The sequence below is a fragment of the Eubalaena glacialis genome, chromosome 6 (assembly GCF_028564815.1).
Source record: "Eubalaena glacialis isolate mEubGla1 chromosome 6, mEubGla1.1.hap2.+ XY, whole genome shotgun sequence".
NCBI lineage: Eukaryota > Metazoa > Chordata > Mammalia > Artiodactyla > Balaenidae > Eubalaena > Eubalaena glacialis.
The window spans coordinates 88,492,320-88,506,261 of NC_083721.1; the positions used below are offsets into that span (position 1 = coordinate 88,492,320).

A 13,942-nucleotide genomic window follows, 5' to 3' on the forward strand; every position below is an offset into this window, starting at 1 on the left:
GAACACTTGTAGACACTTTCTGCTAGATGTTTTTAAAATGCTGGCAACAAATTCCAATTTTTAAATCGGAAAATGTAATTCAGAAGTCCAGATTTCCAACTCATTTTGAAAAACAAACACCTGTAGCAGAGTCTCACGCGGCAACAACCGCCTAGGGCTGATCTTTAGCTCCCACTCTAGGGCACCGTGTACCCTCCGTGCCCGTCCGTCACAGACCCACCACTCCCACGACCCTGAGCATCATATCTGTGCTATTCTGATTCTTATGGCAGAGGAATGTTTTCCTAATCCACATCTTCATGCAAAATGGGAATACCCAAGAAAGACCAAGACTGCTATCGCTACCTGTTTCTTACACCCAGCCTACTTCTTTCATTTACATTATCACCCTGTCCTCATTAGGTATCTGAGTTTGCAACCTGTAGTTTATGCCTTTTCTCAGATCATGATGGGTACTGTGATTATTCTACCTAAGGTAATAAAGAATGAAGCTTTAAAGAAATTAATTGAACCTCAAGTGTATTCGTCTTGAGGAACATTTTTTTTTTAACTTCTCAGCCCAGTTGTCATTGTGTTGACTTACTCAAATACAAAATGTATCAGTCTAACAGCCTGTTGAGATTTAGTACTGCACACATTCAGATATGGTAATAGTGGAAAATGGGTTCAAATGTTGGCGGAGGACATGTCTCTCAGGCTAGCAAACAGAACCTGAAAATACTATCGCCAAAACCAATTATGATGCTAGGTATGTAAATCCTATTTTAAAACAACCACCCAAAGAAAAGGCTTAGTTAGAAAAAAATTTAAATCTCAGCAGACAGCAAAATCAAACACAATGTCTGACCAACAAAATCAATACAATTGTTCCTCAACAGAAAATTTCAGGTTCATTAAAGAAAGCTTTGAGGCTGCTTTAATTTCAGCAAGACTGTGAAATCTGAGTTTTTTATCCTTTACCGATATTCCAAGGACAAAGAAAAATAAGAAAACTGTTTCCAAAGCAGTTCAAAGTCTTTAGAAGTCAGTTTTCTCTCTCAGGTCCAAGGAGGAAAGGCTGAGTGACAAGCAGCCTGCCCTCTGCCCTCCTTCCGGCCCAAAAAATTATTCCACCAGGAAAAGCAGGATAAGCTACAGGCTCACAGGCTGCTCACCGTTCACAGGCTGCGTAATGCCGCGTGGAAGCAAGTGCTATGCAAACTGTTAGTGCCAGAGGCTTCTGGGAAATCACTCCCTCGACTTTACATTCTTTTTACTTATCGCCTTCAGATGAGCAGATGAGTGCTTAATTAATTAACCAGCACAGGGACTGACTGTTGTTTATTAAGTGCTCAAAAACATAAAAACTTTAAAAGACTGGCAGTCTGAGGTACTTGCTTGAGAAATCAGAGGGTAAAACTATACATCCTTCCCCGGCCCTGAGGACAGCCTAGAAACACCTTGATATTCGATCGAGATGATGGAGAAAATGTTCCTCTGCATTGTCTGGAAAGCTAACCTCTAACAATGGTCAAGGGCCTTTAGGATTAGCAAGAAGAAAGCCCACTTCAGCCAAAGTCATGTCCCTTTCTTGACTTCTTAATACAACTGCCTATACTCATGTCATTATTAACAAAATGTGTATGACTTAAGCAAATGTCATGAGCCACACCTGCCTGCTTCAGAGGCAGAGGCGAGATGCTAAGAAGAGAGTATATTTTCAATTACTTGCACCTCCGAGCGTGGTTTTCGGACCAGCAGCACTAGCGGCATCAGCATCACCTGGGAACGTATTAGAATTAAAGCACCCCTCCCCCCCACCCCCCACCCCCCCCACCCCACCCCCACCCCCGAGACCTGCTGAATCAGCACGTGCATTTTAGCAAAATCTGTTAAAGTTTGGGAAGCATGGTTTGATAACGTCAGGCTCCTGTTTTCACTCTTAGAATCTGGTCATTCCAGAACCCATTATTAGAGGGATGGGTTAGCCTGTGGCAATTTTTTTTTTTTTTACTATCAGTGCTTATCATATATTCTTATCTTTCAAAAGAGAAAAGTTAGAATCATGGAAAAAGAATGAAATGAAACTTTCTGGCAGCCAGCGACATGGGCTCTTTCACATGCCATGTTTTTTAAATAGCTAATTTGATGTTTCAAGCAAAAGCATGCAAAAGATACCTACCAAATTTTTTGGGAACCCAGTCAAGACCAAAAGTGAACTTCTTTATCTGCACTACCAAGTATTCAGGGAATGAGGCAAAGCGAGATGTTCTGGGAAACACAAGGGGATTAGATCAATGAAACAAGGCAATAAGAATTATGAATACAGTTCACGAAGCATCAAAAGCTGTGTCTGAGGCACACCCGGCAGTTCCAGCGGCTGCACTGAAGAGGAGGAACACGCACACACACACCTGAGTGGACACACACTCACCACCTCACCGTTCATCCTGGCCTTCTCACGAGAAGAAAATGTTTAACAGAGGACAATGTTGTCCCTGAGGATGATTCTGGGCACGTTGCAAAATTATTACTTTTACTTTGCTGTGGCATTTTATATTTCTGAAAAGTGGTTTTCAACCATAAACATTTGTTTTCTTCTAAAACCCTTGCTAGAATTTAGTATATGTATTTGTAGGTGCGTGTGGGCACCTGTGCATTGTGTTTGTGTATCAGGTTTGAAAAAGCTCCCCGAGCAATCCTGACACACCCCCAACCTGCTCCCACTAAGAGTCTCTATCTGGTAGCACAGAGTTGCCATAAGGAGGGTTTATTGGAAATTTGGTTGAGGCTGACTATTGGAAATGCCAGGGCCTCATTTAAATACTACTGCACCTAAAATCCATGGCCACATAGATCCTAAAGGTGTGTGTATATGTGTGTGCATCTATATATATATATATATATGTATGTATGTATGTATGTATTCTGGGGTATCTAAAATATCTAAGTCTGGGCCTTAAATTAAAAAATTAATATATATGGTCAATGTCTTAAGTTTCCCTTCACTTTCAGGAATGCTTAATTGCCTGAACTTGAGTTTGACAATTTTATGCACAAACTATTCAACTTATACACCAAATTCATGCCCCGGTTCCAGCTCATTCTCTCCACATTTATTATCTTGTTTATAACGACCATTTCCATTTAAGTGTCAATGTGGGTACAGTAGGTATATGGAAAAAAGAAAATCAGCTGTAGACAGATACTATAGGTACCTTTTAAAATAAAAGATTCTAGAACATGCTCCCTACAAACTCTACTTTTCAAATCTAGTCACTGCCTTCTATGTGACATGCATCTTCCCAGAATTCAGAAAACAACGCTAGTGCATTGCTGCCCCCTAGTGTACAAGAGAAGCCACGGTTCAGGGGCAGAGGACTGTCCAAAAAGTGTCAAAAGGCTTGGATGCTACTTAATTCACTCCAAATTTGACCCTCTTTGAAGCTTCATCTTCACATTTACAAAACAGATTTATTAATAATTTCTACCTGCCAGGGCTGTGCAATGTTCATGATATGACATGAAACCACCTGGCACACAAGACTGTGCTGTGTATATCTAAGGAATCAGCATGGTTATTTTGTCATGAAAGAGCTAGAATCCACGAGGCCCTGGACACTGACCTGGCTTGTCACTGATCTGTATTTTGCCCCAGGCAGGTCACTTAACCTCTCTGGATCTCAAATTCTCCATCACAAGGAGGGTAGAAGGGTACAGCCAATAATATAAAGGAGTTCTTCAAAAACCAGGAGCTTAACTATCCTAAGAAGCTGTTAGCCTGCCTCACTCTCCAGAAATTATATATTACCTCTAATTAGATTTTCCTATCTTCTGAGAAGCAGTAATATCAATAAATTAACATTCTTAAATATAGATGAATCCTCAGTTTCACCAAAAACCAAGAAACTCCATCTGGTATTTTCAACCACTGTAAAAATGTCCTCTCTGACCCCTTCCTCTTACCACATTCACTTAAAAACTGGAAAATATGTAATAGTGAAATCAGCCAAAAGTTATCAGTAAATCAATGATTTCCAAACTGTGGTTCAGGAACCCAAAGACTCTTGCAGTTGCTCTGCAGTCAGTATCTGGGTGAGGAATCAGCTGGTAATACCATGGGGTGGGGGGCAGTGGAGGGAACTCGAGGCTGGTCGGCTGGGGGGACTGGCGAGGGATCATTTAACACATCACTTTGTTATGGGTAGCTACCAACCTAAGAGTACCAGAAAGCAGGTTAGATGGTGCCCACATTATATTTACCCTATTGGGTAAACATCCCTTATTCATCTTTGTAACCTCTATAGGGTCTTAAGTTGAATCACACATGTAGTGACTGCTCAATATAAATGTGTTCAATCTCAAAATTAATACTTGGCATTCATTAATTAGAGGCTTGGGACATCAAGTTTGTTAGTTAAATCCAGCAAAGTTATAAATTATGCACCACTTACCCTCTTATTCCTAAAATTAATTCCTGGAATTAAAATTTTTCTTGAAAAGTTATGTATTTAATAAATACCATTAGAATATAAATCATTCAAAAAGGTCTAGACAGACACAGAGCAAATTTACCTCAAAGAATTGTTACGGGAACTGAGTTAGGACATAAAGTGCTTAGAACTTTATGTCCTAAGTGCCTGACAACAATACATTATCTATTGGCAACCTATTATTATTTAAAATATAACAATTGTTCACTTATTACAATTCAGGCAAAAACATTATGAAAGCCTTAAGAAAAATAATATATAAACTGTCCCTCTCCCTGAAATTATTGACTATCTATTTTATTGAAAACCTGGTGGCTAAAAAAATACAATTCTATCCTTTCCACTAAATATGTTGAAAACATGATAATCAACCACAGTCAAATTGTACAATCCAAGGCAAAAAAAAAAAAGATAAAAGTAATGTAATAACGATTACAGTATATATTTACTCCGCCAGACACTGTACAAAGCATTTTATGCAGCTTATCTGTCTCAATCCTCACCTCAACCCTATAAAGAAAGTTCTATTATTATTCCCAGTTTACATGTAAGGGAAGAGGCTTGTGGAGGTGAGGTCACTTGGCCAAGGTCACATACCAGTAAATTCTATGCTGAGGATTCAAACACTGCCAGCCCTCCTAAAGCTTGTGCTCTGGAACCCCATACCGTGCTTTTCTCTTCGTAAATGATAAAGGTCAAGACAAAATCTCTCCCTGTTGACCCTTAATCCATGAGCTGCTTGAGGGGAGGAACTAGGTCTTGTTCAATTCATTGCCCAGAATATACTAGATGAGCGATAATATTTGCTGGGTGAATAAAATTTCCAAACACCAATACTCTTCCCAGTCACTGTCTGTTCAGGACCAATTAAGGGAAGGCTCTTTATGTCTGGTCCATACTGACCCAAGATCTACCAAGAGGACATCTTTTGCCTCTTCCTGGCTTTTCAGACTCTGGGTCTAACACAAGAAAAATTCAAGGCCCCAAATTAACATAATAAGGAGATCGTGTCTATACTGCTGGCAATAAGAAAAAGAAAGAAAAAACAATCTTTTAGGAATCCACTGAACTGGTTTCCCCAAAACTATTACTTGAAACATGATAAGGTATAATAAGGAATAAACAAGGCTATATAAGGATTATAAAGATACAAACATAAGCAAGCACGATAAGGAATATGGGGGCAGTGTACAACACAAGGATTAAGAGTTTAAACTTTGAACTTGAATGAATTCCAAGTCTGCCACTTAGTGGCCAATTACTTCTTTTATTTCCTCGTCTGTAAAATAGGGAGAATAATGCACCTACCTCACAGCAATACTAAGAGGATTAAGTGATAACTGATGGGAAGCACTTAGCACATAACCGGGAATAATAAATGTGCCATAATGGTAGTTGCTTTATTACCCTAAAACATTGTTTTTTCCTTTCCCACAAGACCAGTTTTCAATTATCAACAATTGTGATACATCCAGTATTAATTTTCTTTCATATGCATTTAACCGTAAGAGCATGTGTGTATGCAAAAGACAGAGAAAATTTAATATCTATTGTTAAGGATTAGAGAAAGCAGAAACCCCTCCTCAAGGATTCTAGGTTAATTATGTTAGCACTGCCTACAACTAAATATTTTGTAGCATTTGAGGAGAAAATCAAGTCAGCACGCATCATTCCTCCACTCAGGTGTAAGAAGGAATTGGGTGGTGACTTTGCCCCAGGATAGAACACAAGCTGGGAAGTGGACACAGGAGAAGAATCCAGATCTCCCAGGGATCAGAAACTGTCTCTGTGGAAAGCTAACACCTCCTAGCTCCACTTTAAAGATCGGCCTTTTCCTAGTGATGGGAAGGCGCCTTCCCTAAGGCCCAGAGAGTGACATACTCTCTGGGCGTTAGGGAAGACTCGCCACCACTTTACTGAAGAGCACAAAAGGGTGACCAAGTGGACAGGCCAATGAAGATCACTCTGCAGCTCACATGTGATGCTGGGGGCTTTCTAAGCCTAGAAAGCCCCCGATCACTTCCACCCCATACAGTATCAGAATTAAAGCACAAAGAGAAAAGGATGTTTGAGGAATCTTCAGCCTACTGTCAATAATTAAATTTAGGAAAGCAAATAAATAAAAATCAACACGCTGTATACAAAGTCACACAATGTTGTATATATTTCAAAAAGTTGAAAGAAAAAAAAAGTTGTTTCCACCACTAATATAATATAGTGTGTAGCTTTCTAACTGCCCAAAGGTGTGTCCAAGTTGTAGTGAAGTGAATCTCGAACATTTAACATGCCAGCTCACCAACTGTTATCTTCAAGGACACACACAAACACATGCGCGCACGCACACACACACACACACACACACACACACACACACACACACTCCAAAACTGAGCAGTCCTCGGATGAAAACTTACCCCACAATGGATAACAGATAATTGAACTATTATTAATCTCATTTAGATAAGAAGAAACTTTTTAAAGGAAATTATTGTAAGAAAATATGGCTTTTTTAAGCTCTTGAAATAAATTCTTGTTTTCCCATTTTTAACACATGAAGTCGTCATCTGAAACAGGCATCCTGAGAGATGGCTGTCACACAGAATAAGTAATTCAGGTTTGACTGTGATAAAAACAGCCAGCAGTAGCTCGTCCATCCTTCCCTGCCCTTCACATCAACAAGAGCTCAGGCATAGCCTAGAAGAAAAATGGCTGAAGAATATCTAGAAGTAGTAAGACTACCAGAGCCTAACTTTTAGACCTTCCCATTTTTATACCACTGTAAATACTCTTTCTCCAACTATATGAAGTGTGCCGGCAAAGACTTAACTGTATAAAATCAATTAAGGTGTCAAGTGGAGAAAAAAAAATTTTTTTTTAATGTACCTGACAATAAGGCTCACAATATAGGAACAGAACATCTCCTGACCACATCCTGGGCAGCTCATTGGAACAATGCTCAGGAGCCCTGATGTCCACTTTGAGATGCCCTGAGACCCCTGATCTCCAGGCAGGTACACAGCCACCAAGTTCTAATCCAAATCTTTAATTTGGAATCAAGAATTTATCACCGTGGAGTATAAATACTTAAGACTGTCATAAGTATTTTTCTAATGTCTTCATCAATATCATCTTGCCATGGATGGGGAGGGTTCTTGGCTATACCCTCGACAAAAAAAAAGAAAACGCAAATTCCCTATAAAGGATAAACTACAACCTGGCTTAAAAAAAAAGCATTCCCTTGCACATGATACAGATTACAAGAAGCCTGTTTTACTGGACAGGTCTCACACAAGTGAGGTCTACAACAACTAGGGTTGTGTAAATCATAATCCCATCTTGCCACACATGAGCAAGCATGCAGACCCGTACAATGCCCCCCAACCCTCCCCTAACCCAGTCCCCACCTCTCAAGGCCCCCTCCTTATCCTACTGCCACCACACAAGCGCACACACACTTACTTCACACCCGCAGACTTTGCTTGTAGGGCACTGCTCCAGAAATCATCAACGTTTTCTGGTTCAGAAAAGGCCTGAAGGCAGGCACTAAATGGTATCTTGGCACGAACCAGCTCGGGAAGGGGTTTTCTGTTTGCTTCTGCTTCCCTTCTCGTTAGTTCATAGGCGATCAGTTCATCTGAATAAAAGAGCAAATGAATGACTTTGCAATCACTTAATTTCGTGAAATGAAAAAGACCCCCTTGAACAATGAACCATCTTCGCTGAAGGTTTCTGGGGTGGGGCAGGATTGCTTACTTGCTGCCCTCCACAGAACCAGAGGAGCCTGCTGAAATCCTGTTTAGAGTGGCACTGCCAGGCTGCATCGAGCCATTCATAATTTTTTGCCTGTTCCCCTTTGAGACTGACAGGAGGGAACTGTGAACTCCAGCCCAGGTGAGAGGTTCAGACCACGCATGTGCTGTAAGTGATTCACGAACCTGGACTTTCATTTGTCCAGAGGTCAAGGCTGGTTTGATCCCAATACCACCCTCTAATCACAAAGTCTTCACCAGAGAATTTCACACTGAAAGAAACCTGAGGGCTCACCTCTTCCCAGCCCTTCACTATGATTAGAGGTCATGGAGGGTGCAGGCCAAAGAGCACGACGAACTATAAGGACCGCAGTTATCCAAGGCACCCAGCCCGTGATCCTACCCAACAATGCCAAGACAACTTCATGTTGGGGTCACCCGACACTGCAGAGAGCAGAGCGGCCAACCTAGAAGGCCTTTCTACACTATCCCTGTTCAAATGGTTAAACACCAAGGGAAAAAGAAGTGAGTGCACCATGAACTTCCCAAGAGTCAGCAGATCTGCTCTTGGAAACTACCTGTAAGTCAAAATTTTATAGAGATTTCAAATGGACCTTTCTGGGAATTTCTTTTGTTACAAAAAAATCCCTTCTGATTTATCAGTTTTTAGACACACTGATGTACCTCTGTGTTTTCTTAAACACATCTGAATATGCTTCTACAGTTCATTCCCCAGTCCAAAATCAGTTTATGATGGACTTCTATCTAGGATGCTAGCATTAGGTGTTCCCAGCAATCAATTTCCTGAGACTAAATTTTAAGTCTCCTTTCTGAAAAAAAAGGAGATTTACCACTCATAAATTCTGAGTTAGGATCACAGAACTGAGCACAATGTTAGTATCCCCAAGGTAGGCAAGAGACAGCAATTAAGCCCAGTGCTAAAAAGGAAGCAAACCACAGACCCCCCCACCCCCATTTCTACTTTGTATAATGAATAAGAATTAAAAAACTGGTCAAAAGCTGTATGAGTTTATAGAAAATGGAAACCGTTTCATCTTAAAATCATCATAATCACCATTTTCCAATTAACACAATAAAGTGACTACACCCCAAACAAACAAACAAACAAAAAAAAAAAGGAAAAAGGCCATCCAGGGAGTTGTTAAACCTTACAAAAATCACCAGTTCACAGGAAATAAGCAATCTAGCAGATATTTCTCCTTTTTCTGCTTCTAAGATGTTAATTCTAAGAAATACCATTCATCTATTCTGCTTGGGAAGAACCAGATCAGACTGATTGAAGGAACCTTCCCCTGAGATCCCCCCACCTTCCTCCTGCTTCCAAGGTCCAGAGACCCTTCCAAGGAGCCTCGCCCCACAAAGAGCCCTGTCACACTTTATCTCCCACAACAGGCATCTTACTCGGATGCCAAAGCTGGATTATTTTTAAGAGGCCTCTCTCTGCTTGAATGTCTCACATCGAAACATGCAGTTCTAAAAAAAACAAAAAAAAACACACAAAAAAACATGCAGTTCTGACCACTCCCCTCAGACTTTCCACACAACTTGTGAGTGATAATATTGAATTACAAATAATTTCCTCTAAATTAAGCCGCCTCTAAACCAACCGGTTGGTCAAATTTATAGGCACTGAAGCAGGTTCCCTCCATAAGCCCTCCACAAAAATGTCAAAAGAAAGTCACATGGGGACTGAGGAAAAGATGAAATGAGACATGCAAACCAGACACCGTCCGGGCTGGGTCTGCTCCTGATAGGACTTCGCAGAGACTGAACTGCAGTATTGCTGACTTGAGGGTTTTCACGTGTGAAGAAGCACACCGCTCTTTTCCCACTTTAGAACGTTACCCTTGTTGGTTGCCGCCTCCATGGCCACAGGTAACTGCATCAGGTAATCCACCCTCTCCGTGTAGCGGACTTTTCGGGTCTGACAGCACTGAATACGTTCTTCCACCAAAAATCGAAAAACATCACTGGGGTTTTCTGAGCCAATGCGGTTCCTCTGAAGGTTGGATTATAACAAGTTAGTAAAATTGTGGATATTAAGCCATGAATAAAAATGAGCACAGAATCAAATATAAATCTGGTGTAAAGATCTGGTGTTACTGAACGCTCCCTCTGGGCATGCCAGCTCACCAGAGTACAGGAAAAGACTGGTAGTTACCTAAAGTCCAAAAATGGGAGATCGGTTAAATATAGTTCATCATGTGAATTAATATTATGCAGCCGTTAAAAGTTATGTCAGAGGGACTGACCTAGAAAGAATTAGAAGAAAGGAGATGTGGAAGCCCAACTAAAGAGAAAGGGGAAAAAAAAAAATCAAGAACTGCCCTGGAAAAATTAAGCCATGTATGACATGATTATATAAATGCACTAATGTAAATGATACACAAATAAAAAAGAAATCATGCTATGTTCCAGTAGGTAATGACGTGGCAAAACGTTCACAACAGGTTAAGTGAAAAACACTGCTCACAAACCAACACGTAGAAAATGGATAGCACCTGGAAGATGACTAGGGGGGAAGGGTCAGACACCCAAATGTTAGCACTGCTTGTTTGTGGGAGCAGGTAGCATGGGAGGTTTTGATTTTCTCCTCTGTGCCTATGTTTCCACAAGGAACACATCTGTCATCAGGAAAATAGTAGTTATTTTTTAAGAGAGGGAAGAAAGCCTTTAATCATGAATTCTCAGTGGCCTTTAAAAAACCACAGCATTTAATGTGATTCGACTCTGCTCTTGAGCCGAGTGACCATCTCAGGGTGATGGCAGGACACCAAATACCACATGGGACTCTGAAGGAGCTCATCACAGAGACAAAAAACAAAAAAGGCAAATGAAATAATGGATAAACACTCCCAGAACACGTTCAAATTAGGAGGAGGACAGGGAGACCCACAAGGGCCCAGGAGGCCAGGCATGAGGAGCAACTACATCAAGTGGGCCGAGCAGAGAAAGGCCCAAAGACACCGACTCTGAAGGAGCCTGGCCAGAGAGAGATTTAGGAGGGGAGTGGAGGGGCGGAGCATTCCAGCCACACCAGCAGGGACTGCACGCAGGGGCTGGGCACACTTCTTACAACCCTTTCGAGCATTTTTGAAGACTGACTTACCTCTACTAGATTCACCAGGTGCAAGAAAAACTCCTGGGCATCCTGCTGTCTGTTGGAGGAGAATTCCGGGTGGCTCTTGCTCACAAAGGCCTTAAACATGCGTGGTGAGATCCCATTCTGTTGAGGCTAAAAAATAAAAATAAAACCAACTCACAATACTTTCATACACATTAGCAGCACTAAGTGGGAAGCGGAGTGGGGATTAACATCAGCCCCGATTTCAGATAAGAAGACTGAAGCCCACGTTCGCTAAATAGTGATAGCGGCCAGCATGCCCTGGATGTTGATTATGTACCAGGCGCTGTGCTATGAGCCTGACAGGAGAACAGGATGGGGCTCTTCCTGTTGACTTCCTCTGAAGGAAGTCAAAGGAGAGGAGAGGTCTACAGCATCTCCTGTCCCCCGGCCCATGAGGGAACACGAGAGAAAGAAAAGGAAATGGCTCTGCAACGCCCCAGGCAACCGCTGCAGAGCTGCCGGGCTCATGAGCTGACCCAGGGCTGCTTCTGGAGCAGAGCACGTCGAGCTCCCAGGAGCTTGCCCTCACCTGGAGAAGCGGCAGGAGGCTGCCTGCAGCTGCCAGCATGCGAAGAGCAAGGACAACTTTGGCTGACAAGGATGTGTGACCTTCCCCGGGGGCTAAAAGGACAGCTCAGAAGGCAGCCAGGCTCCCCCAGAAAGGACACTGCATAAGATGATGGGAGGGCAGCTGAGGAGACTCGGGCAGGAGCTGGGGGGGAGAGGGGGGGTTACAGAGGTCATCGGGGAGGGCATCAGGGAAAAGGTCCCTGTGGAGGTCCCTGAGGGGACAAGCAGGGGTGGAAGGCATCTGTAAAGAACCACTAATGTGCCCCCCACAAAGAGGCCGGCCATGATAGAAGACTCATGGCAGCCAAGAGGGAGCAAACACACTAGCTCAGGGAAAAGCTCTGCCTTGTCTCCAATCTCCCCAACCCTTGATCCTTGACTCTGGAGGGGCCAGAGGGGGTGGGAGGAGGCAAAGAGGTGGAGCAAGGACAAAAAAAAGACCAGAGGATGCTGACGCTGACCCTTCTACACTGCTGGTTTCCAAGCCTCCTGAGCTTGGTAGCGGGAGAAGCTTTAAACTGGCTTTAATGAGAACTGGGCTTTTTAATGCTGGTAATCTGCAGGAAATCCAGGCACTCTGCCTGGGATACTCCAAAGAGGCAGAGTGGAAGATCCACATCACCTTTAAAGACAGAGGTGGGCTCAGGAGAAAGCTGTTTCCATCTAATAATGGCGCCAAATGTCACCTCGTTTAATACTCACAGTAACCCTATGAAGAAGGTACTACCATCATCCTCATTTTGCAGCTAAGGAAACTGAGACTGCAGAGAAGTACCACAAAGGTCTGTCAACTGAACGTGGTCTTACAACCAGATTATTATGCAGCCAGCAAAGAGCAGAACCAGAATGAACTCCAGGTTCTGATCCCAATTCCAGGCTCTCGGCAGCAGAACCAGAGTGGCAGCTGTAGCACAGCACATCTCAGTGAGACAAACCTCCCCTTGCCAATCAAGCAGAAGAAGTAACTCATGTGCTCTCTGCAAAGGTGCACCCACTTCTCAAGATCTCCACATGCTCAGCTTCCAGGCCACCTTCTCCTCCTCTGAAGTCCAGAGAACTTGCTATCTGGGCCATCACTGAGCACATAGCACAACATGCCTCCTACTTCGTTTAACTTTCAGCCCGCTCTGGCCCGTCTCCTCAGCCTGACTGCAGTCCTTAGCAGGCGGAGGTCTTGTCTCACACTTCTTTGAGATCTGGACACCAGGGTCAATGCCCAGGGTCTGGAGGCCACGACAGGTGTGCACAATCACACAGTCAGATGCAACAGGTGATGGGAAAACCCCAAGAGCTATCTCCCTGCCGCCACAGGGCAGCTCTACATATAAAATCTCTCCAACACACGTGTTCTAAGCAACGTTTCTAATAAAACTCGAGTGAATTTTCCTGTCCTGCTGAAAATATATCTGACCTAGGCATCCAGCATTTACCGACCACCTCCTTCATGCAGAACACATTGGGGGTTCTGCCCTCCAAGAGCTGACAGACAACGGCAGGGTGGGAGGGTGATGAGAGACAACACGTATCCATAACAAACGTTAGGGAACACTGCAGAGGACTTTAAACAGTGCTGAGAGCTCTGGGAGGAGAATTCCCCAAAGTGGCGGCATCTGAGGACTTAGAACCTGTATATAAATGACCAGCTTACACACACACGAGGCTTCAGATGTGCTTCTAGGGCTAAGTGAAGACCAATTTATATCTGATGATCAGCTTAACTACCCACACATACACCTCCCGAAAGGAATGTAAAAGTTGTAACTTTCTCCAGTCACAATGCTGATGTATATCTACATGGTATCAGCCAACACACGCATGCAAAAATAATGCCTTATATTTGCATAATGACTAACACTTAGTCATTCATGCAATAGAAATTTACCGAGTATTATAAAATGTCAGACACTATTCTAGGTACGTGGATGAATATTTACTAGGTGCCAGGCATAGTTCTGAACACTTGATACATGCCTCTTACTTAAATCACCCAACTTCATGAGGTG

At 42.7% G+C, this 13,942-nt stretch overlaps 1 protein-coding gene across 4 annotated transcripts in view; it reads right to left on the bottom strand.

The window, feature by feature from the left end:
• Nucleotides 1-13,942, bottom strand: part of USP13 (ubiquitin specific peptidase 13) — a 130,103-nt gene that overhangs the window by 32,869 nt on the left and 83,292 nt on the right. For all 4 annotated transcript variants that reach the window (XR_009701284.1, XM_061193385.1, XM_061193384.1 and 1 more), the window contains exons 11-14: nucleotides 11,352-11,477; nucleotides 10,088-10,241; nucleotides 7,932-8,106; nucleotides 2,162-2,250 (exon numbers count right to left, since the gene is read on the bottom strand). Coding sequence is in view for 3 of the 4 variants with exons in the window: in XM_061193385.1 (XP_061049368.1) it covers nucleotides 2,162-2,250; nucleotides 7,932-8,106; nucleotides 10,088-10,241; nucleotides 11,352-11,477 (544 nt within the window). In the remaining variant the exon portion in view is untranslated. The remainder of the gene's footprint in view (nucleotides 1-2,161; nucleotides 2,251-7,931; nucleotides 8,107-10,087; nucleotides 10,242-11,351; nucleotides 11,478-13,942) is intronic.